This window comes from Chinchilla lanigera, unplaced genomic scaffold (assembly GCF_000276665.1).
Source record: "Chinchilla lanigera isolate Chin_1 unplaced genomic scaffold, ChiLan1.0 scaffold00096, whole genome shotgun sequence".
NCBI lineage: Eukaryota > Metazoa > Chordata > Mammalia > Rodentia > Chinchillidae > Chinchilla > Chinchilla lanigera.
Window position 1 is genome coordinate 4,713,455 of NW_004955497.1, and position 25,358 is coordinate 4,738,812.

Sequence of the window (25,358 nt, forward strand, 5' to 3'; positions counted from 1 at the left end):
TAATTTGTTTACATCATTAGTTTGATTTACAACTGATACTTGGTTTTTAATTTTAGGATTTGCTTATTCCTTTCTTAATTTAATGCATTTTTAAATGGGTAAAACAGTTCAAAATTTAAACTTATATAAAAAGATAGACCCAGAAGTCTTGCTTTTATTATATTCCTTCCTGTTTTTTACCACTGCTCCTGTCCTGACCACTATACGTGTTCTAGTTTAACATTTCCAGTTTCTTTTTGCAAATATATATACCTTGGTTTTGTTTGCTTGTTTTTTACTTCACACTGAGGCTTGGAGATTACTAGAATGTATTCACTTGTTTATGGCTGCATTATCCTCCAAGGCATGGATTTCATTAAAATATTCAAATAATTGTCTATTTTTAAAATGCCTATGCAAATACTCAAATGATCAAAAGCGATTATTCATTTGTTCACTCACAGTTGATCATTAACGGCATTCTGCCAATTCCATTTTATGACAGCCCTTTCTGTTGGAATATATTAAAAAAGTTTAGACATGCCGTTTTTCTCAAACAGCTCAGTGTGTGCAAAAGGATATTTCACTTTCCTAGAAATAACTCAAGTAGCACCACATATTGAAAACGGTTTATTCTGATTCATGGCTTTGGTCCATGGTCGGCTGAGGAAGGGCATGGACGGCGTGCAGAGCTGCTCACGTGCGGCAGCTGGGAAGCAGAGAGGGACTGTAAGGAGAGAGGGAGACAGACTAAGTACAGGGCGGGGGGCAGAATGCACCCCCGAGCCACACCCCGGCGGCCTACCCGCTCCAACCTGGCCCTTCCTCCTAAGAGCACCTTTGGGTACGAGCTCTGGGGATCAGCGCACAGTGAGGTCCGTGTTCCCGTGACCCACCCCTTCCCAAAGCCCTACCTCTCAACACAGGAGCTTCTGCGGGACATTTCTGCAAACTGTAATAATATACCAGACACTTGGGAGCCTGAGGCAGGAAGATCACAAGCTCAAGGCTGGCCCTGGCAATTGAGCTAGCCCTTGTCTCAAAATAAAAATTATAAAAGCATTGGGGATGTAGCTCATAGCAGTGTAAAGCACATAGCCTTGGGTTCAATCCCCAGTACTGTGATAAATAAATTAACTAAAAGCTGACCTTATGCAAAAAAAAATTCATAGAACACTAGACACACCATATTCTTGTCTGCTTCTCCGCCAGACACACAGAAGGAAAGCAGAGTCCCTCGTCTTTTTAACTCAAGATTCCCCTGCTGCTTCTCGCCTCCTCCCAGCAAGCTCCGCTCTTCTTGGCCGACCACCGTCTTCGCCACAATGGCAGCTAGGTCTGCCTCTGCAGAGACGTTCGCCTCAGACGCAGGCACGCCCTGGTCCCCGCCTTCCGACAGCTGGAAGGAGCACAACGAAGCACTAGCTGTGACGTAAGTTCCTGCAACAGGAGCCGAAGGAAACCCTAACACATCCCTACCCGCATCTGCTGAGTCTGTTAGCCCATTATGCCTACCGTAAGTATTTTTGGAGTTTTAAAAAGTATGTATGAAGGGCTGGGGATTTAGCTCAGCGGCACAGTGCAAGGTCGTGGGTTCGATTCCCGGTACCGGAGAACAACCAAAAATAAATAAATAAATAAATAAAAAGTATGTATGAGAGGAATTATTTGCCAACAATCTTTTGGGGAATGAAATGCTAAAAGCTGCTCTGTTACATTACTGCAATATACAAGCCCATTTAACTAGGTGAGAAAAAATGACAACTGCGTATCTTTTTTTCACCAAAGAAAAACATTCAAAGTAAAATATGAACATTTAATTACCTTTAAATAATACACGAAATAATTTACATGCTATACATTCCCAAACACGAACACGAATCCAATTTTATCAGACAAACGCAACGCGCTTTTTGCCAACATATACCCTACAGGTCACTCAGGATGTTGTCTGACTTCCGCCTACATGTGAGCACATAAATACACTCATACATCTACAGGTGACAACTCTGGTAATAAACCAAAGGGCTGAATGTAGCAAGTCCGGCACAAACAATTCCAAATCCACAATCTGCCTGGAACCAAGGCACAAAAGCTTACGTTGGGGGCCACACACATTACATCCCCTTGCCCAGTGCTTACATACAAATTGGTTAATCCCACACTATAATTTATGGTGAAGTTTTCTTATTGTTTACAAAGAAATACTTTTCTTATTATGTAAGATAATACAGGAATGCACTGGAAAAATAAACAGGATCAGATAAACTCTCTTACAATAAAGCATTTTCATTTGAAAAAGATGTGCATGTTCACATCTAGATAACAGATATAGGTATAATAAAGAGACACATGAGGGGTCCTATGCAAATTTCCTAGAACCCTTGAATCGTACCTCACACTGCCCATGCTACTTACATTTTCAATTTTAAAGCCATTCTCGGTAGTACTGCCAAATACAATTGACATTTTATTTGTTAATTTAACATGTGTATATAGTAGTACACAGAGTAAATAGTGTAATACAGCAACATGAAATTCTCCTCTAGAGTTTAAGTTGCTCTGAAACATTAATTAGGCTCGCCTTAGTTTTCCTTTATTTCTTCTATATTTAAGAGAAGAAATATATGTTCCATATACAAAGCACTGCTTTAAAGTTCATGCAACAAAGCAAAACTTAAACCATCCATACATCCCTCTTCACTTTACCCAAAAGCTTTTGGGTGCATTAAAGTTAAATACTCTAGGAATGGCAGTTCCTCAGGAGGTAAGGCAGGAAGAAAATGCACGTACTGTTCATTGTGTCTACTAAGAGTTTTAGTACTTCAGCTCTTTACACTGACACAGGTAAGAAAGGATGAAAACCAACCACAAAGAATCAGTAGAATGCAGTAATCCATATGTAAAAGTCAAATGTGCTTACACATTAAATCAATAATCTAAGCTGTAAATAATAAATCGTCACATGTAGCACTAAACAAATTATAATCTGAATAAAACCTTCAGCTGCATGAACTCTGACTATGGAAGTGAGCCGGCTGAGCATGAACCAAAAGGAATGCCTCCGCGACTGTCCGTGCAGGAGCACTGAGGCATGCAGTGCCTGCGGTGTGCGGAGTGCGATGCTTAATGAACAAAACGAGGCTGGCCAAAGAAAAGCAAAGCATTCTGCTCTACGATGCAAAACTTAAGGGTAAAGCATGAGCAGAATTTATCTTAAGGCCCTCTTGGAAATATCTTTCATGGCACTTCAATATTCAACATCACTAAAAGGCAAAAACATGTCAATATTCATAGTTACAGTTACATAATTCAAAGTACATGCCATGTCAACTAAGGGATCATCCTGTCTGCCAAATTTTGCTTTCTTGCAATTAAATTACGAAAGCTGTTTATGTTTGGCTATAATTAACGTAAGTCACACAGCAATGTCAATTCACTAGTGTACAGTGCAAGGTGTTTTTTGAACATATCTACCAAATACCAGTCATTTCCTACACAACTGATGTCACTTCAGTCCAGAAATGCACTTAACCTGGCTTGTTTCTCTCACAAGAGTACCTGTTAGCCCTCTTCAACTGTTCACCTACTGTGAAACCCAAGATTATCATTAGACAAGTCCTTCTCGGTCACGGGCACCAACCGTTCTCACAATCATTTCCACCCAACAGTCAAGTCCAGAAACGCTCAGCGTCTAACAAGTCATCCTTGCCACACCGTACTCTAAGCTGACCACAGCAGGCTCCGACTTGGAGAACTCCTCTGTGTAGTCACTGTATCGGTTATCTGTGGGGCTGCTGCCCTCTATAGTTCGAAGTGCGTCATCCACGGGTAGCAAAGTCTGCTCTTTAAGACACAGCGGGGTTTTGTGGGCAGGTGATTCCGGACGAACTGAATTTAACAATTCCTTGGTAAGAGCGTCTTCTGTTTGCTTATTTCTGTGCTGTTTAATTTTCTAAAACAAATAAAAATTTGAAAAAAAATTACTACAGATATTTCATGGTCAATATATCTGTTAGGTAGGAAAAGAAAGCATCCTTTCTTTGCACGTCTGATACAAGATTAAACTTAAGAAAATCTCGTGTACCTAAAGTAAAAATCCTAATCGTTTACAATTTTTTGTGGCAGAAAATGCTTAGTTATATTTTATATTTATCAAACAATCCAGTCAGCCAGACTTGACTGCAAATGGTCATTAGGCCTTCACATTTGAAAAGGATACACACGACCTATAAATGTATGACAAGGGCATCTGAGACGAATGCACACTTCTCAGATGAGGAAATACAAACAGCAAATAAATACATGAAAAATGTTCAACATCACTGGTCATTGGAAAAATGCAAATTCTACCTCACCCAAGAAAGAATGGCTATCATCAAGAAAACCAGCAACAAATGCTGGCGGGGCTGTGGGGAAAAAGGAACCCTTCTCCACTGGTGGTGGGACTGTAGACTACTGCAACTACTATGGAAAACAGTGAGGCAATTCCTCAAAAAAGTAGGACGAGAGGTTCTATTTTGACCAAGCCATTCCCCTCCTGGGTATCTTCCCAAAAGAATTAAAAGCATCATACCACAGCAATATATGCATATCTGTTTATAGTGGCACAGTCTGTATTAACCAAATCTTGGAAACAGCCCAAATGCCCATCAACTGGCAAATGGATAAAGATGATGTGATTTTTTTTTTTTTACACAATGGAGTACTACTTTGCAATAAAGAAGGATAAGCTTGAGACACTTCTAGGAAAACAGCTGGACCTTGAGGCCATACTCTTAAGCGAGATCGGGCACACATGCAAACACTGCATTGCTTCTCTGGTGTGAGAAACTGAAAGTGTAAATAAGGACCACAATGTATAATAGGTACTGTGGAACAGGAAGAAAATGTTCGAATAGGAGGGAACCCAGGAAGAGGGGGTGGGGAAAGGAAAGAAGAGAAATGGGAAAAGGAAAGAAGGGAAAAGTTAAAAAAAAGAGAGAGAGAAAAGAAGGAAGACATGGAAAACAAAGCTTTGTAAATTGGGAGGGGAGGAAGGGTTAAAGGGAGGGTAGGGGAATGGGGAAAGAAAAACAAGTTATAGCACGTACAGTACAAATTCTCTATGATGAATGTGATCATTATGTGTATCTAAAATGTAACAATAAAATCTGATTCAAGAAAAATTATGATAAATAATCATTTTAGAAGGAAAAGAATACATCTGAGTCACCCTGAAATCATAACTATGTTCATAATAATCCCACTTATCTAGCTAAAGGTCTTGCTGGTTGTGAAGAGCTTTTCTTACAGGGTTTTCCTACAGTGGTTCATTAGGGGAACATAATAGGCTTTAAAACAAAACAGAACTTCCTTTTTATACAACACAGTATTTTAAGTGTCCTCTGGCAGAATACCATGCCTTAGAAACCCTCTGGCTGATCTCCAGATAGCCATCTGCACTACCCGTACCTTGGGCTTGCCTTTCTTTTAACATCTCCTTCTACAAGTCACTCACACAGTCACTACTTCCTTACCTAAGAGGTGACAGGGGGCATTCGTCTGAGGAGCAGACAAGACAGTCTTACTGGGCTAAAACATCTCCCTGGGACTTTTAAAATATAGTTACAGACTTACTGATCCTTTTCGGTTAGATATGACAGCAAAGAAAAGGCTATAGCAAAGTCTTCGGGTGGAGAGGGATCTTAAGACACACACAAAATAAAACATACCATGAAAATTCAAAACTTCTGCATAAAACATACCATAAATAAAGTGGAAAAGAGAACAGGCTGGACAACGCTATGTGCAATCTGCTTCACTGACAGGGAGTTACAGGATGGAACACACTACTCCACACATCGGCAGGAAGGAGGCAAAGGAACCAAAGGAAAATCAGTGCAAGTATGAACAGCACATTCACAGAGAAGGAAACCAACAAATACGAAGAACCATTCGACTCTGTCACCAAAGAAATGCAAAACTGAAAACAAATACCGAAAATTAAACTTCCAAATATATTGCAATAGATGCTTCAGAATACTTACAGATTCTAGGTCTTTAAGGTCTTCCTCTAATTGTTTATTTTGCTCATTCATATTCATAATTATATTGAATACAGACTGCCTAGGGTGCAACGTTCGATCAAATTGGTGGTACATGTTTCTCCAAAACCTGTGTGACAAAATAAAAGGTTTTACCAGAACACAGACACACGCAATAAGCCCTAGTGTTCTACAGTACAGTGGGAGTCTACGGTTCGCAAAACCTTTCTATATTTTATTAATCACCAGACAGGAGCTCAAAGGCTTCAGACACATAATGATAAGAGGCTAGAGTGTTAAATACTGATTTGATCGGCACACACTGTTTACAGGTACTGACTGAAGTATCACATTATGTCTCATAAATACATGAAATTGTGTTAGTACGTTTTTTAAAATTTGGAGACATAAACATTAACTACTCTCATTTTGTCATTATATTATGCATGTATTGAATTATGCTGTACCCACAAATATGTACAATTAAATTGAGAAGGTTTTCTTTCTACAGTACTAGATATTGAACCCCCCGCCTGTGTACTGAGCTATATCCCTATCCTACTCTTTAATTTTGAGACAGGGTTTTACTAAGTTGCTAAGTTGTCCAGGCTGGGCTTGAATCTGCAGTCCTCCTGCCTCATCCTCCCAGAGTGCTAGGATTACAGGCTTGCATCAGCACAACTTGCTAATAATTAACTTTTAGACTGAGTTTGAGAAGGATAAGATACAAATATTTTAACGATACCAACTTACTTAAAATTGAAAGATACTGTATTTGGCTCCAAAACTGTAAAGCTCTGAGATTTGGGACTGTAGAGAGGATTCAAGTATTTCTTCTGGTTATCCAAAAGAAATGGCCACAGGGAGTAAGTCTTCTCCTTCAACCTTAATGTGATAAAGAAAAACATACTGATCTTTCACAGAGATGCAAAGTATTCCGCTAACACTCATTTTTATAAACCGGGCAATTGTTTCCAAAGTAGGTTAGGTTTCAGTTTTTCTGCATTCAGTCTAACCTCTTGTCCTTGTATTGTTTTTTCCTTTTCCATTCATAAGATGCAATAAAGCCCGTCTCTTGAACACAGCACAGGTAGGCCATTTGTCCTTCAACTGTATACTTAAGGGATTCCTCTCAATTCACCCGATTTCAAAATTTTGGGCCTCTATTTCACCTATCCAAAATCACCACACATACAAATGTAAAGCCACATACAAAAGTAGCTCTGCTCGCTAATCTCTTCGCTCCTGTCTGGGCTGTGGTGACAAGTATCACAGGCAGGACCACGTTTACATATGAAGCAGAAATTGGGAAAATTTAAAGGGAAACAGGAAAAATCAAGGCATTTATGTAAGAGGCGCAGATGCCAGTTGCACTGCGAGCCTGGCCTGGCGGGAAAGGCAGGCGGTGGCGGAGGGTACAGCCCACGTGAACACCACAGACCGGAAGCCAGGGAAAGGTGGACAATCTCCTTTTCCATGACTCGGCAGAGGTGTGCCCTTAGATAAGAACTGCTGGGAAATATCCACTCCTACTTTTGAGGCCTTCTGGCACTAACTGAAAAAAATAGTTTTCCCTAAAATGGCTCCAGGAAACTTGAAGAAAAGCTGCCTGCACCAAGTCAAGATAAACTACCGCGCATGACTGTAGCACAAAGCTAAAGGCTTGGCATGTTTTGACCTGTCTGCCTCTGCCATACTCTACTCATTTCTGTCGCCTTCCCTTCCCTTCAGAATTCTCCAGGTGCTCTCAGTTCTGCCACTGACTCCATCAGGAGTATGAGTGCACGGCTGTCTCCAAACTACGGCAAGATTTAGCTACTCTATTACTTCATTTGGATGGTCAGGAATCTTAAACTGCTCTTTACTGCTACTGTAAGAAAGCTAAAATTCAGAAGCCAAACCTAAAATAAAGCACCTTTCAGTCTCTCCCCAGATGTTTCCTGCATCAAAATTTAGCTAAAAACTCCTGCCCTCTGAGACTGGTTAGGAAAGAACAGGTGAATCAGGGTCTCCGTGCAACCACACCACAGCCAACATCCGTGCACTTACGTTCCCCAAAGGGCTCTTCAGGAATATGAGAAGGGCTGTGAGGCTCCACCTCACCTTGAAACAAACGGACACTTCAAAAATAGTGATCAGTGCTTTCTAGGAAACAAAACAATACAAAGCTTTCTCTGTGTTGAAATTAAATCTGAAAGTATTGACCCTGAAAAGGAACATGAGGAAGTTTCAGGTTGCTGGCAATGTTTCTTGTTCTGGATGCTGGTTACACAGGTGTGAGTGTGGTAAGATTTATGGAGCTGCGCACTTATGCTACATGCATTTTTCTTCAAAATACATTTAAAACATGTTTTTACTAGTCCCCGGAGAGGGTAGGGTATATCAGAAGGGTACTTAGCTTCAGAAATACAGACAACGAGACCTACAATAAATTCAATTCTACTTCATATTGTTCAGACATCTTATTAAGTCAACCATGATTTACGGCTGCAGGGCTTCAGCTCTAAGGGGGAGGGAGAACCCATTTTCATCAAAGCATCTTACTTGAGTTCTTCTCTTTCCTTCTGACAATTTCCAATGAAGTTTCCGAACTGGCATGAATGAATATGTTCATGGATCTGAAGAAGAAACGCTTCACTGAATTCAAAGGCTTGTGGAAACTGTTCCGTCAAATGCCACACACATTCCAAGAACTGAGTGAACACTGGAGAGACTTCCTTTGGGTCACCATCCAAATGGCCACACCTAACCCCCAGAAAGCACAAGCTTTAAAAAAATGCCCTGAAAGAAGTCCATGGTGTGGGTAATGACAAACTTAAACATATGTACAGAAAATAATACTGAACAGTTACATCTGCACTCAAAAAAACCAAACTAGCATTTCTTTTTTATTGCAGCCATGTACAGCTATGAGTTTTGCAACTGTAATTTTAAAAGATCTATTGCCTTCTAGATATTACAATACAGAAAAAAGAAAGGTAATAAATAGCCTCAAAATTTAACAAAGGTATTAGAACTGAAAGACATGACAGAATATTAAATCTCATACACAATACAGTGCAAAACCACAGCACAGATCTCTCCCAAGTCATGTGAGTTCATAAAGAATAGAAACATTGTGGTACTCTAATTTTATTAAAATCATAAATGTATAATTGACACTCACCTCTCTGAAAATTTATGTCCAAATGAGATCCAATCTTTTTCTATTAAAACCTTAATGGAAAAAAGTAAAACTCACTTTTCAACATTTTATTAGAATGGATTCAATTCTATTAGCTTAAAAATAGTAGTTATACTACTCTGTAAGGGAAACGTGCATGTCACAAAGCAGGATCGCACTTATTTTGCCTGTACAAATATGACACATAAAATGCTAGGAAAACGTAAACTAAAATGCTAACAATAATTAACTCCGAAGACTGAACATCTTTAACCTTTGGATATATGTACAACACTTATGTAGAACTTTTTCAAGGAAAAAAAAATCAGCGATAAAAATACCAATGGCAACGAGTCTGTGTTGAAATCCGACCGTCAATGAATGGACTCTCTTTATCTCTGTCACAGCTTCTCTACTGATCAACTCCACTGAAATAATGAATCTCTAATGTTCTCAAATCTAAGCAAAATATATCTCCTTAGTACTTAATACACCTTTAATTTCATTAAATGAACACATTGTTTTGCTCGTGTCAAGATGATCAGCTTGACCTTCTCTGGTTTTGTCTTGACTTTTTGCAAGGTGGGAAAAACGCCACATGTCCTGATGGTCGGGGATGCAGCGTCTGGGTGCACGCGCAGGCATAAACCCTGGCTTCGCTACCTCTACCCCACGGGACCTTGGGCTAGCGACCTTCAGCTGGAGCTGCACATTTGATTCTGGGTGCTCTACATTCTTCCACACACTGATGTCTACATCCTAACTTGCATCTTTCTCAAGAAACCCGTTCCTCGGCTTAGGTGAGTGCAGAGCAGGAAAGCAGTGCTGTGCGTCTGGGAAAGCGATTCAGGAACCTGGGAATCCTCCCGGAGGAGGACCCTCTCCTCTAGCCCACAACCCCTCTGTAACCCACTCTCACTCACTCGTATTTTCATTAGTACATGTTTGCAATGCACAACGATTATATTTGCCATGGGAGTTGCTACAAGTACGTAACACGCCCTAATTCCTTTTGCATCTCCTTCCCCCTTCTTGGTCCCTGTCCTTTTTTTTTTTTTTTTTTTTTTTTTTGGTTTTTCTCAGGTACCAGGAACCGAACTCACGACCTTGCGCTTGCCAGGCAGGCGCTTTGCCGCTGAGCTAAATCCCCAGCCCCGGTCCCTGTCCTTTTTGCAGAAGAGCAGATCTACCTCCTTGTCTCCTATTATCTTTCATCTTGCTCTTTCGTTTATGTTTTTAAAAGCAGCTATCAAGTTACTATTTCCTCTTTATAAAGCTTTTTAATGGCTCTCATCACCCAAAGAGGGGGAGGTCCAATCCCCGCCTTTTTTCCTCAGGCCCTTAGCCCACTACACGCCTCTGCACCAGCCCCTTCTCACACTCGCCCGGACTCCCACCCACCACGTCACCTGCAGTTACCTAAAGAGGCTCAATTTAGGGTGTTTCTGCTGCCTAGGAAGCTCTCAATGCCCCTGGTCAATTACTATTTGACTTCATTTGGAGGCCTGGCACAGACGGTAAAGAAAATACTATCTTACAATCTCCAGGTAAATTGTACCTTCAGCTCGCAGCACCACAAAAAAAAGGAGGAAAGGGTGTAAATGGAACATCATTTTCTTACTAGCATTATATTCTTATAACTTTCTAACCTCTTATTTACCCTGTCTCAGATTCAATAGTAGCACAAAATAAAAGTGCTAAGGGCCAGGGATATAGCTCAGCGGCACAGCGCTTGCCTGGCAAGCGCAAGGTTCTATTTCTCATACCAAAAAAAAAGTAAGTAAATAAATAAATAAATAAATAAATGTGCTACATGGGGACTGGTGATTTTAAGTCTTCTCTTAAGGTGATACTGTATATAAAAATCTAAACACAAAACCTTTTCCTATATGCCTTCATTTATTTACCAAGAGCTAAAATGTAAAATGTGAAAATTAATCTGATCATAGAGTGAAAAAATAAATAAAAAACAGAAGCCAGGACTTTATCTTCCAAAAGTGGAAAATCAGGGGTGGGGATTCAGCTCAGCGGCACAGCACCTGCCTGGCAAGCACAAGATCGTGAGTTCAATTCCTGGTACAGGAAAAAAACCAAACCGAAAGTGGAAAATCTTTCAACTAGAAAAGATTTTATATGAAGACTTAATCTTCATATAAAACATGCTTAACATATTATACACTTAGCAAATGAAGGTGTTTTAAATAAAAGTTCCTTCTAGGATGTAATTTTTAAGTACTTGTGCCTTTTTATGGTGTCACTAGGATGTGCAGCCACATTCCTGGCCTCTACCAGCTATATGCCACTGTGCCACTGTCTCTTAACATTGCAAGGTCCCCTGGGAGGACAAAATCACCTGCATTTCAGAGCCACCGGTTGACTTAAATAAACCCTTACCATGAATCCTTTGATTGTCCTGTAATACGAATCCAGCAAAAGCGAACCAAGCGAACAAACCTGGGAGGTCCTATCCCACCCATCCGAGCAATGTACCAGGACACTTGCACTTTCAACCGTTATTGCCTGAGAAGAAAGATCACACACTTAGATTCTAGGACAAATTTGATACAAACCAATGAGTCTATTTATCTTACAACCCCAATAGCAAGAATTACACTATAAAGAGTTATGCCTGCAATGATAGCATAACTTAAAAGCCACAAAAAAGCAAACAAACAAAAATAAAGTTAAAAATGTTGGGCCAGGGATAGAGCTCAGTGGCATATGTGTCTGCCTGGCAAGCACAAGGTGCTGAGTTCAATTCCCAGTACCAAAAAAAAAAAAAAAAAGTTAAAAATGTTTCAAAATATTTGGGCATTTCTAAGTTTCTACATTAAATGCACAAGTATCTTTTTCTTAGAGTGAGACCAGTGTTTTTGTTTTTGCCAAGAAAAATGTGAAAATAGTCCAATTGCCCCAGGAATTTTTTAAAATAGATTTTTAATTTCTAACTGATGGATAATAATCATACGTACTTATGAAGTACAATGTGGAATTTAAACACATGTAAAAAACGTGATCAACTCAAGGTAACTGGCATATACGTCACTTTAAGCACTCATTACTTCAAGTTGGGAACATTCATAATTCTATGAGCCATTCTGAAACATGCAGTTAATAGTTGTCAACCATGGTTACTCTATAGTACTATGCAATACTGGACCTTCCTCCTATCCAGTTATACTTCTGCACTTACCATCTTCTCTCCATAACTTTTCTTTTCACCCTTCCCAGACCCTCAGAACCTCTATTCTATTCTTACTTCTACAAAACCAATTCTTTAGCTTCTACGTTTTTCTGTGCCTTATTTTATTTAACAGTCTTCCCCAGTTCTATCCATGTTGTTGCAAATGACAAAGTTTTATTCATTTTTATGTTGCACAACTTGTACAATGTATACATACCACATTCTCTTTATCCGTTCATCCACTGATAAAGGAAAAGATTTTCCTATACTGATATAGGAAAAGGTTTTGTGTTTAGATTTTTATATACAGTATCACCTTAAGAGAAGACTTAAAATCACCAGTCCCCTAGCTGATTCTGAATCCTAGCTATTGTGAATAATAATACCTCAATAAACATTCCAGTACAGACGTATCTCTGAGACACTAATTTCACTTATAGTATTTTTTGGATATATATACCCAGTGGCAGTACAGCTGGATCATCTAATATTTCTACTTTTTATTTTTTGAGGAACTTTTATACTATTTCCTATAAAAGTTGTGCTAATCAACATCCTCAACAACATCATACGAGACTCAGTTCTCTTTTCTCCCTATTCTCACCACCATGTGTTGTTTTTTGTCTTTTTGGTAATAGGAATTCTAACGGATGAGACGATTATCTCATTGTAGTTTTAATTTGCATTTCCCTGATGATTAAAGACGCTGAGCACTTTTTTAACTGGTGCACATTAGTAATAAAAACAAGATTTGTTTTGGTATATTCGTATAGGCATATAATATTGTGATTACTGCTATGTATTTTTAAGAATCAAATTAAAGTAAATCTTATCAAAGAGGTACAGGGTAATAAAGGTCACCTGAACAGAATGGGTACCAGCACCCAGAAGGATGCGGGGGGTCCTTGCCAACCATGAAAAACCCCAAAGCAAATATGAGCGAGCACTACCTTAGCTAGGAAGATCGCAGCATCCATGACAGCCTTGATATGGCGAAGCCAGCCAGCGCTCTCCAGGCCAGAGTAGAAATCATTAACACACAGCCCCTTGGTGCCATTGACTGAAAAAAAGGAAGAGAATTTTCAATCAGAAGGGGGCTACTTTCCACCCCTCCTTTTCGGTCTCTATCATGATGAGTGAACTGAGAAAAAGGATGACAGAACACGCCAGACTTTTTATATAGGAAAAGATGCTACTATAGAAGCAGAATAATCGATTTGTGGATGCATTTTCCTGCCATTCTTGGTGGGAGAAATGCTACCATCTCTCTAAATACTCTAGGACAAGTGTTAAAAAGTCATATTTTAAAATTTTATATTATGACTGAAAGAGTACCTTAATAGTTAAATAAGAGAGTATCCTAAGGTAATCTTCAATGCATTGACTACTTTATAATCTCTATCTAACAGCCATAATTTTTTGTAAAACCATTACAGTAGTACTAATACAGTAACTGCCACCTAAAGGTGGCTACTGAACACTTGCAATGTGGCTAGGCCAAAGTGAGATGTGTTATAAGTATAAAATACACAACTGATTTCTAGGATTTGATGAAAATATCTCAATACCAATTTTTTTACTATATGCTTTTACTTTTTAAAATGCAACTACCAGAAATTTTTAAACTATATGTGACTAGCATTATGTTTCCATCAGGTAAAGCTGCCTAAAACGTAAGCAAAATCATACCTTCTAATAATTTCTGAAGGCTGGACCTCATGACATGAATATTTTCTATTCCAACAAACTGAAATCTAATATTAGAATAATTGTCTTCATTTTCATAACCTTTTCCCGCTGCTCTGTTGGCCATAGCATTCAGCTGAAATTAAAAATTTTGGAAATTAAGAATCAAAGTACTTTTACTTTTAACTTACTAAAATTTTATGAAAACACTAAGTATACTACATTTTAGCTACGAGAGAATGTAAAAGAACTCATCAAACCTGAACAAGCTGTTGTTTTTAATAAGCAAAGATGTCACGTTACAACAGTAAGTGATACTAATAAGTAACAAACTAATTGTTATAAAAGAAGGCTCTAGATAGGAAGATCCCACAGATTCAGGAAGCAAATCCATTTCCCATATGCTGATAGTATCATATTTCAAAATTAAAAAGAAGTATTTCCTATCTGAATCCTAAATGATTCAGAAGTGAGCAGAGCTTTTTTTCTTTTTGTTTTTTTGAGACAGGGTCTTGCTATGTAGTTCAGGCTGGCCTCAAACTCACAGTGATCCTCCTGCCTCAGCCTTCAGAGTGCTGGGTTTACAGGCATATACCACCATGCATAGCACCAGAAATGTTCCCTTCTAGAATGAAACTATAAGATTCACTTCAGAACAAACCTGGAGCACCTGATCACTCAGAAGCCACAGAAACCCTAAAACTCAAATCTGAAACATGCTTCCAATTACCTGAAGTCCTCCATGTTAGAAACTACTGAAGGCCCTCAACCCATTTAACACAGCATATAACCTGCTATCTATCTTCACGCATTGGGCCCTAAATAAGCTGGTCTGCAAGGGAAAAACAGACTGTCCATGGGCCTATCATCCTGGCTTACACATCAAATCTTATCAGAGATTAATTTAGGATCTGACGTGCTTACTCCTCTCAGACTAGGATTTCAGAGAGCACGTTACTACAATTTACTAGATATTCTTCTGCAGCGATTTTGGATGAAGCTACCTTCTGCTTCAGTGGACTGAGAGCACAGGCTGGCAGCAAGTACAGTTAAACTGTATCTACTAAGTCACTGGTCACTCAGCACCTACGAGAATTAAACTAAGATTAAGGGTTAGATATCAGAAAGTCTTCCCCATTATTACTACTATTTGACTTTTAAGTTTAAGTAGAAAAGCAATCAAAGAAGGATGTATCCTTCTGTTAGAAGACAACTGTATCGGAGCCGGAGATACAGCTCAGTGGTGCAGCGCCTGCCTGGCAAGAATGAGGTCCTGCGTTCAATTCCCAGTATCAAAAAAAAAAAAAAAGAGAACTGTATACATAAAAGATAATAGGCCTTGAGACACAGATCAATCGGGTCTCACCTTCAAAAAGTCTCATATTATAATCACCTTTTATTTCTGATATTACCTAAAACAAGAGCTCTAGCCAACTAATCAACCCAGATTATACAAAGAAACAGGGGCCACGGCATACTATGAACTCCTAAGAAAGTCTCCTATTTTTAACAAAAAATAGTAACAATTATTTTTAATACTTCCTAGTTACTCAAATTAATCTAACTGTACTCTCCATCATCTCTGGGAGGCTGAGGAATGGTAAGAATTACTCTAAAGCAGCGACCACTCCCTCCACAAAGCTGCCTAAAATTGCTGTGTTCTGTATTGCTCACTCGCTTTTCCTCATCGCTTTCTCTTATTTTCTCATCATTCCAGATTTTTGAAGAAATCCTCACTATAATTCTGCCAATGTCCTTTTGTGTAGCCCACCAGCTCTGCATGCGATGCTACAATAAAAATTAAAAGCAAAGTTAGCTATTACCATTGAATATTTTAACTATGTTAATTTCAGGGTCCTATATGAATTGGCTGTTTAACTTTGCTCAAAAAAAGAAAACAGGATACTGATTCTTGTCTCCATGAATATTAAGCTTTAGACTATAAATACCTAATAAAACAATTTCTTGCTCACTTTAATTCTCTAGTTCAAGTTTCCTAAATTAAGGCATTATCTTTCCTTTCTATTTCAAATTAACATCCATTATTTTAACACGAAGTGGTCAATTAAAAACTTTATAAATAGTAAGAAAAAATTAAGAATTTCTATTCATAATACATATATTAGATATTTCTTCACAATAACGTAAGACTTTTAATACACCATCAAGAATTCCAACAGCTTTTCTAATGAACAGTGTTACCTTGGCTCAAGAACTTAACTCTTTCCAGGATTCTGATTGCAAACTGAATCAAATTTCCCCATCAACACGGAACCCAACCAATGAATTTGATTCAGTTCAAGAACAATTCAGTTTACAATCAGAATCGTGCGAAGAATTAAGTTCATGACCAGGGCATCACTGTATACATCAGAAGACATAAATCACCACCTGGGTCAGAGACTGGTCTTCTAAGTTGGTGCACTTTAAAGAGTATTTCTTTTGTATGATTAGCCATGATTAATTTAAAACCAGAATTCAGACATTTTAAATATGAGAAAACTTATTAATTAAAGACAATAGAATCTAGTGTATTCAGGATACCTACTTTGGGCCTGGTGTCCACAACGTACATGTAGCGATTGGCTGGGTTGGCCTTACTAATGGCTTGAAGCAAATGCTCATCCTCCAGGCACCTGGCACTGAATCCTGACAGTGGCTGACTACATCGACAAATGGCAGCCTGATTTTAAAAATACAGAAAATAGATTACAAAAAATAATCAAGCACGCAATCATTTTAAAAGTTAGGAAGACAATTAGAATACTCTGAAATCCTATTTGAATTAAACATTATTTCAGTATCCTGTTGCTTCCTAAGTTTTCCCAATATTCTTGTCTCCTAAGAAAACTAAATGCCTCCTTAACTAGTCTGATGAGAAAAAAACAAAAAACAAAACAACCTTAAGAGCTGGGTCTGGTGGTTAATCCCTGTAATCCCAGCACTTTGAGTTTGAGCTCATTCTGGGCAATTTAACACCCTGTCTCAAACTTTAAAAACACAGGGGTGAGAGGTGGGGATGTAGTTCAGTGTAAGTCTCTGGTTCAATTCCTAGTACTATCCATTCCTCCTCAAAAAACACTTATGATTTTTAAGAAGCAGCATTTGGTCAATTCTCTCAATTAACCTACACTAAGATACTTACATCTTGTGCTCTACTTGGATTATGGGATACTTTCAAAAGTAATAAAAAAACAGTTTATGTAGAGCAGGACTTTCAAAATTAGTAATATTTGCCCTTGTACTTTCCAAAGGCTTTCAGATTTCTAAATAGAAATCACAAGCTTTATATAAAATGAGACTTAAAATGGGAAAAAACAAGCTTCAATTCAAAACTGAATTAAAATACCGTCATTCTAAGAGGACAAGAATATCTATAAGTAGCAAACAGCTAAATTAGGTATTTTAAATGTTTAAAGTCCTAAAAATGACTAAAAAGATTTAGACTCACACACATTTCTTTAATAGCATCTATGCCCTAACTTGACATGTACCCAAACATTCCAAATAGAATTTCACTAAGAGGAAAAAAAATAAACATAAACAAACATTTTGCGCATTTTAAATTCACAAATAAAAAAACCATGAAAATTTACAATAGCAGAAGGAAATGTTTTATTAAATTCTTTTCACACCTAATTTCTTATTTCTGTAGGTTGGTCACTGAATATCTATTTTCTGCCTAGCTTTCTAATCAACAATGTATACAAACGGGCCATAATCAAGTAACTTCCTTATGACTTAAGTTTTGAAAAGCAGATTAGAGACTTCTGTTTAAGTATCTACATTTCACCTCTGGTTCTTGTTCCAAATTCCAGTGAAAAGTTCTCACAAACACACTTAAGATGCATAAAGCCAAAAGGACAAAAAGAATGGAAAAGGAGACAACAGATGTCAATAAAACTTCAGGAGATAGTAACAGATTGGCAAGTGATAACTGATGTACAGGGCGGAAAAAAAAAAAAAAAGTTTCCAGTGCCCTTAAGTCAATGAGCAGATATTCGAAACAGCAAAATGCCAAGAAGGCTCAGGAGCTTGTACCTCTGAAAGACTGAGGAGTATAACTAAAAACCCAAAGACAGGCTGAATGCCTACATAAGGACTACCATATTTCTACCAAAATAAGACCTAACTAGAAAATACACCCTGCCCTACCATGATTTTTCAGGGTACTCATTAAGACCCTGTTGTGGTTTGGGTTTTGCAAGGGGAATAACACAACAAAAGACACTTAATTACAAGATTATTTTGTAACAGTAGCCCAAAGAGTTATACAAAGAGAGTGAAGGAAACCTGTCCACGCACTATAGATCAAAGAATCCAGCTGAGGGCCTGGATCCCATGGCAATGTCCTGCATGAGTCCAGCTGAAGACCTAGTGCCCATCACAATGCCTCCCACGAGTCCAACTGGAGGCCTACAGCCCACAACAATGTCTCATGCAGGCCTGTTTCATGGATCTGCACTGAAAAGGCCCAAAGGTCAGTGGTGGAAGCTACGAAGTCTGTGTCAGCAGGATGAAGGATCTGAGCTAGCAGGCTGAGGGACTTGCACTGGAGCCAGGAAGCGACGCTCAAAGTAAGAACCAGAGCTCTTCCAAAAGGTACCACCACCACCCTCAGTGACAGTGAGGTTCCAAGCTCCTCCGGATGAGAACAGCCAACTCTCTATCAGGAAAGCCAGCGCAACAAGCTTCTCCAGGAGAATGAACAGTGCACCACCTTCCTCTCTGGAGCCAGGAAGCCATGCTCAAAGTGAGGACCAGAGCTCCCTCAAAGTGAACCGCGTGTTCCTGTCAGTAACGCCAGCATGACAAACTCCTCCAGGAAAATCAACAGCTTCCTACAGCTTTCAACAGCTCCCAACAGCTTCTAAACTTCTTCCCCTCCAGTTCTGCCTCTTATGCTGCCGGCAGCAACCCTCGGGTGGGCCTCCCACACCCAGCACCACGTTGGTTCAGTTCAGCTGGGTGTTACAAGCTGACCATCAGTTGTCCATCCACCACAGCCTCATACCCCCAAAATAAGCCCCCATTAAGAGGGATGCATTCAGTCACTGCAACACATGTTGGACATACTCAATTATACAGTAATATTAATATATAACTAAATATAAATATTAGACATTAATACTTAAATAACATAATTTATAATTAAGTATTTGGAAATACCCAAGCAGGCACCTTTGGATGACGAACATCTATGCAAACAGGTAAACGGGAGATTTATTGCTAAATGACCAGAGTATAGACACAATGCATAAATAATATGCCCACTTGATAATGAACAGACACGTCTAATGTGAATCTTCATAATTCCGTACACTGTGTGCTGTAGCAGTCATATTTAACACCCTTGTGTGAAATAAAGAAACAGTTTCGGAGTTTTGCTGCCTGCCATTCTTCATGGCTTTTGTGAGGACCATCACTTTTAACTGTCATCATTTTTGTTGCCACTCCTGTCTCCTGAGTCTCCAATGCCGTGACGTGGGTGAGAGTTCACGGGCTGAAATCACCGCCTCTGCGTTGCCAGGGCGCTTGACCCCCACACGGACAAGGAGCGCGCGGTGAAGGAGAGCTCTAGCGCCGGGCGTGAGCAGTTGGGGCCCACGCTTCTGCAGGAAAAGGAGTCGCAGGACATTCTGGCCAGAATTCAGGATTTGGGATGGTGTTCCAGAAGACGACATGACTATATTTGAATAAATGTAGATTTTTGCACATAAATAAATGTGAATTGTACATGAATAGGACATTCCCTGAAAATAAGCCCTACTGCATCTTTTGCAGCAAAAATGTAAGACCTGGTCTTAGTTTTGGGAAAATACAAGTTAATGTTTCCAGATTTTCCTCTGCTCTGAAGACGAAGCTTACTCTATGAAGGTTAACCCCGAGACGCTGAACAGCTGGTACAGCTGTAGAAGAAGGAAGCCACACACCCCGCTGACCCCCTCAAAAACCCAAGCGGATTAAATACAGTTTACATAGCAAAACAGGAGAGCCAACCACCCCTCTTCACCTGCTCGGGTCACAGCCAGTCTATTATATATACTGGCAAGAAGTCACAAGATCCCTCTTTAAGGAAACTGTTATAGTTTGGATCTGGAATGCAGGTAAACACTCATGTAGCGAAGGCTTGGTCCCTGACGCAGCAGTGTTCAGAGGTGGAAGACAACTGGATCCTGAGGCTGTAGCCTCATCAGTGCATTAATCCACTCACAGACGCATAATTAGATGGCACTGCGGAAACGCCAGGGCGAGGAGTCACAGTGCAGGAAGGTCACTGGGAGCAGCCCTGGGAGAGTACACTTTGCCCTCACCCCTTGCCCCTCTCTCTCTGCTTCCCAGCTGCCATGAAATCAGACCTTTCTCCCCACCATGCTCTCCTGCCATGACGGCTCTGCCTGGCCACAGGCCTAAAAGTAATGCAGCCATGGGCTGAAACCTCTGAAATCACAAGTTAAAATAAACCTTTTAAGCTGATACTCTCAGGTATTCTGTCATAGCAACAGAAGCCTAACACAGACACCAACTCACATAACAGAAAGAAATCAAAGACAGCGCATGCACGCAAACTTCTCAATAGCTCAAATATGAGAGGCCTTCCAAAAACCAAGTATTTCAAAGAAAGGAGAGACAAAAAAAGGAAAGAAACCCTGAGGGGAAAATTTAAGTTATGTGGGGAGCACAAGACTTCTTATTAAAAAAAACTTCTCCTCAGAGACCTAAGATACCACATCCAACAACAGAAAGCCTCCTAAAAAATTAAAAAAATAGGAAAAGGCTCATGAATATTAAAAATGTTGTTACAAAAAGAATTAAAGAGGTAGATTGGAGATAAGCTAAGGATCTTTCAAAAAACAGAAGGAAAGCAGGACAGAAACCACAAAAATGGGATGTTTATGCTAGGAAGCTCAATTGTCAACTAATAAAAGGATTTTTCAAAATTCTTTTTTATTCTCATTTTTTTTATTGGTACATGGTCACATTACATAATGATCACAGTCCTCATGGGGACTTGGTAAAAGTATATAACATATTTCAATTCTTTTACTTACCCCAACCCTCCCTTCCCTCCTCCATCCCCCTCTTGGTCCCTTTCTGTTTGGCAAAAGACCTAGTAGCCTACTGGCTATTATCTATGTTTTGTTTTGCTTTTTTAATTATAGTATTTATGCCTTGGAATTCCCACATAAGAGAAACCATGCAATATCACAGCTTGTATGTATGATTCCATTTCACTTAACATTATGGTCTGAAGGTAACCTATTTTCTTAAAATGACTCAAGTTTATCCTTCTTTATGTATATAAACAAATTTTCTTTATCAATTCATTGGTTGATGGGCATATAGTCTGCTTCCAACCAGCTATTATGAGTTGTGCTGCTAAAAACATGGGTATGCATGTATCACTGTAGTATGTCTTCACCTCTTGTGGAAGATACCTAGTAGGGGAATGGCTTGGTTAAATGGAATTTCTGTTTTTACTTGTCTGAGGAATCTCCATACTGAATTCCACAGTAGTTGTAGTTTACATTCCCAAGAATAATACAGAAGATTCCTTTTTCCCTGTGGCCTCATGAGTACTTATTATTTGATTTTTTTGACCATAGCCATTCTTTCTGGAGCAAGGTAAATCTCAGTGTTCTTTTCATGTGCATTTCTCTCATGGTACAGTGCTTGATTTTGTCAATTTGAGAAGTTTAAAAGCTTAACTAAATTGGCTAGGTAATTCTCCATCCTAGGGTGTAGAGGACCTGCCCCAGGACAGCTGTCTGCACCCCAGGGTGTAGAGGACCCGCCCTAGGGTGGCTCATCCCTGGACAATATAGAAGGGAAATGAGGAAGGACAGGCAAGCTTGTGTTCTTTGGAGGAGCTGCAGTCTTCACCTCCAGTTTGTACTCTCCTGGCTTCCAGCACAGACTCTTTGGCTTCTACCTTGGATCCTTCAGCCTTCCAGCACAGACTTGTCAGACTTCGGCATAGACTTGGCAGCCTTCCATAGCAGACCCATAAGCCTCCTGACAAAGACTTACCTGCAACGCTGCAGTGAGCTCCAGACCTTGAACTGACACCCCTGCAGGCTTCCTCATCCAACTCTGTGGCTGACATAGCCAATCTTATAATTTCTTACACATTTGTATGCCTTGTGTTATATTTGTTTCTCTAGTAAACCCTGACTGATACACACATCCAGAGATGTTGAACACTTTTTCATGTATTTCTTAGCCATTTGAAATACTTCTGAGGAGTGTCTATCTGTTTTACTTGCCCATTTATTAGTCTTTTACTTTAGGGGATCTAATTTTTTTTTTCAGTTCTTTATATATCCTAGACATTAGTCCTCTTTGTAATGAATAGCTGGCAAAATATTTTTCCCATTCTGTTGTTGTCTCATCATTCTGTTGTTTCCTTTGCTGTGCAGAGATATTCAGTTAGGTATGATCCAATTCATTGATTTTTTTGTTTCATTTCTTGCACAACTGGTGTTCAGTTCAGAAAGTCCTTGCCTATGCCTACTGTGTTCAAGAGTTTTACCTATTTTATCTTCCAGCAGACTGCTTCCATTTTAACATTTAGATCTTTTTATCCATTTTGATTTTAGGTTAGTACACGGTGAGAGATGAGTCTAGATTCCATTTTCTGCTGTGGTTAGCCAGTTTTCCCGGCACCACTTATTAAAGAAGCTATCTTCCCTCCAGTGTATGTTTTGGTCCTATAGTCGAAGATTAGAAAGCTGAGTACATCTGGAGGTGTTTCTACATCCACTATTCTGTGCCACCGATCCATATGCTTACTTCTGTACTGAAACTATGCTGTTTTTATCATTGGAGCTTTATACTATAACTTCAAGTCCAGGATTGTGATGCCCAGGATTGCTTTTGGTATGCTGGGTCACATTTTGTTTCATACAGATTTTAGGACTATTTTCTAGTTCTGTCAGAAATTGATATTTTGATTGGGATTGCATTAAAACTGTGTATCAATTTTGGAAATATGGCCATTGGTCTTGCCAATCCAGGAATAAGGTTATCATTCCATTTCCAGATGTCCTTTTCCGCCTCCTTTTTCATCGTGTAATTTTCATTGTAGAGGTCTTTCACTTCCTTGGTTAGGTTCAATCTCCAGTATTTAGTTTTTTGATGCCACTGTGAATGGTACTGTTCTCCTAAGTTCCTTCTCAGTGTGCTCGTTACTGATGTACAGGACTGACTGTGCACTGACTTTGTATCCTGCTATGCTAGTGAATTTAGCTATTAATTCTAGGAGTCTTTAGGTGGAATTATTTAGGTCTCCTCTGTAGATATCAAATCATCTGCAAATAATCTTACTTCTCTATTGAACAGGAGCAGTGATAGTGGACATTCCTGCTTTCCTCCAGATTTTAGAGGGAAAACTTTCAGCTTCTCTCCATTTAACATACAAGGCTTTTATCAGACTGAGATAAGGTCCTTCTGTATTTATTCAGAGTTTTTAATGACTGGAAGTTGGATTTTGTCAAACACTTTTTTGTGACCAACGGAGACAATCACACAGTTTTTGTCCTTACTTCTGTTTTTGCAGTGTATTACAGTTACTAGTTTGCACATGTTTAACCAATCCGCCATCCCTGCGATGATGCCCACTTGGTCATGGTGTCTGATCTTGTTGATGATTTGTTGCCTTCTGTTTGCCAGTATCTTGTTGAGGATTTTTGAGTTTCTTGATTAAAGAGACTGACCTGTAGTTTTCTTCTATGTTTGGGTCTTTTTCTGGTTTTAGAATCAGGGTAATGCTAGCTTGCAGGAATGACTCTGGGAGGCCTCTTTCCCTTTCAATGTTATTAAAGTGTCAGAGGAGTATTAGTGTTAGACCTTTCCTGAAGTTCTTGTAGAATTTATAAGTACTGTGCACTAAACAATGCCACCACTGGAGCCCCAGTTCTTGTAGAATTTAGCAGTGACTGCATCCTGAGCTTTTCTTATAGTAGTTAGCAGTTTATGTTTTTTATTACTGCTTCACTTTTCTTGGCTGTTACTGAAGTAGTCAGAATTTTTGAATCTTCTTGTTTCAGTCTCGGTACTGCATATGTACGCGGGAACCCACCCATTTCTTTAAGATTCCCCAATTTACTGGAGTACACCTTCACCATATGCTCTCACTTAACTTGGGAGAAGCGAATGCTACAGGTTCTACCTGCTGGTAGAGAAGAATGAACACAGAACTGATCCTAGTGCTCGCTTCGGCAGCACATATACAGAACTGATCCTAACTGATCCTAACTAATCCTTTCTTTCTTTTCCTTTTTCCGGTAAGGGTTTGTCTATTTTGTTTCCAATCACCAGCTCTTCAATTCATTGATTCTCTGTATGTTTTTTTTTTTTTTAGTCTCAATTTCATTAATTTCTGCTCTGATGTTTGCAATTTCCTTTCCTGTTCTAACTTTAAATTTGGATTGCTCTTGTTTTTCTAGGACCTCGAGGTTCATTAGGTTACTTACTAAGGTTCACTTTGTTTTTATAATGTGGGCATTCACAGCTATAAACTTCCCTCTTAGGACTGCTTTCACTGCATCCCATAAGACTTTTTTTTTCCAATTGTCACAATTTAATGAAAAACTTAATTTAGAAAGAGAATCCAGCTGCAGAATGCGTTCTCAGAAACAGAATGTGCTGTTAAAGACAGCCACAATATTACAAAACCACTGCTGGAGTAAATAATAACAACACTAATAATAAAAGTAAGAGCAAGAGTATTCACATTTAAGTATGCAAATACAGGACACACACCCCCCACCGCCCCCAGCTCAGATACTGAGGGACACAATGAAGTGAACTCATTCCCAAGGAGACATTCTGTGCCAGACACTGCAGCCCATCTCACAATCTCTGGTGATGGGGAAACAAAGCAGGGTATCAGAAGCCTGCATGCACCCTACTGAGCTGCTTTCATATATGGTAGTCTGAATATATCTCACTTAGGCAGCACAGGCTTAGTGATTTAAAAATATTCAAAAAATGAAATAAGACAGAAAAGCACAATACTCTACACACCTGCATTTTCATTACTACAGATCAAGCTTTTACCACGTAATGGGCAGGTACGCTGTACTGACATTATTGTTTGCTTCTAGAAACTGTGTAACTTCCTCCTTGACTTCTTCTATGACCCACTGGTTATTCAAGACAGTATTGTTTAATTCCACACATTTGAAAAATTTTTGTGTCTTTTGCCATTGATTCCTAGTTTCATTAGGAATGAAATGATCTGGTAATATGCCTAGTATAATTTCAGTTCTTTTACATTTACTTAAGCATGCTTTATGAAAAAAGTACAAACAAAACT

General features: G+C 39.2%; 1 protein-coding gene across 2 annotated transcripts in view; it reads right to left on the reverse strand.

The window, feature by feature from the left end:
* Positions 1-1,781: 1,781 nt before the first annotated feature.
* The window catches only part of Mtmr6 (myotubularin related protein 6), a 41,947-nt gene continuing 18,370 nt past the window's right edge, over positions 1,782-25,358 (reverse strand). Inside the window, exons 6-15 of one of the 2 annotated variants that reach the window (XM_005406329.2) lie at positions 16,587-16,721; positions 15,713-15,826; positions 14,042-14,174; positions 13,303-13,412; positions 11,563-11,688; positions 9,172-9,221; positions 8,550-8,750; positions 6,759-6,890; positions 6,009-6,135; positions 1,782-3,934 (exon numbers count right to left, since the gene is read on the reverse strand). In XM_005406329.2, the coding sequence (XP_005406386.1) occupies positions 3,674-3,934; positions 6,009-6,135; positions 6,759-6,890; positions 8,550-8,750; positions 9,172-9,221; positions 11,563-11,688; positions 13,303-13,412; positions 14,042-14,174; positions 15,713-15,826; positions 16,587-16,721 (1,389 nt within the window). In that variant the 3' untranslated portion in view covers positions 1,782-3,673. The remainder of the gene's footprint in view (positions 3,935-6,008; positions 6,136-6,758; positions 6,891-8,549; positions 8,751-9,171; positions 9,222-11,562; positions 11,689-13,302; positions 13,413-14,041; positions 14,175-15,712; positions 15,827-16,586; positions 16,722-25,358) is intronic. The other variant, XM_005406330.2, reaches the window with a different exon arrangement.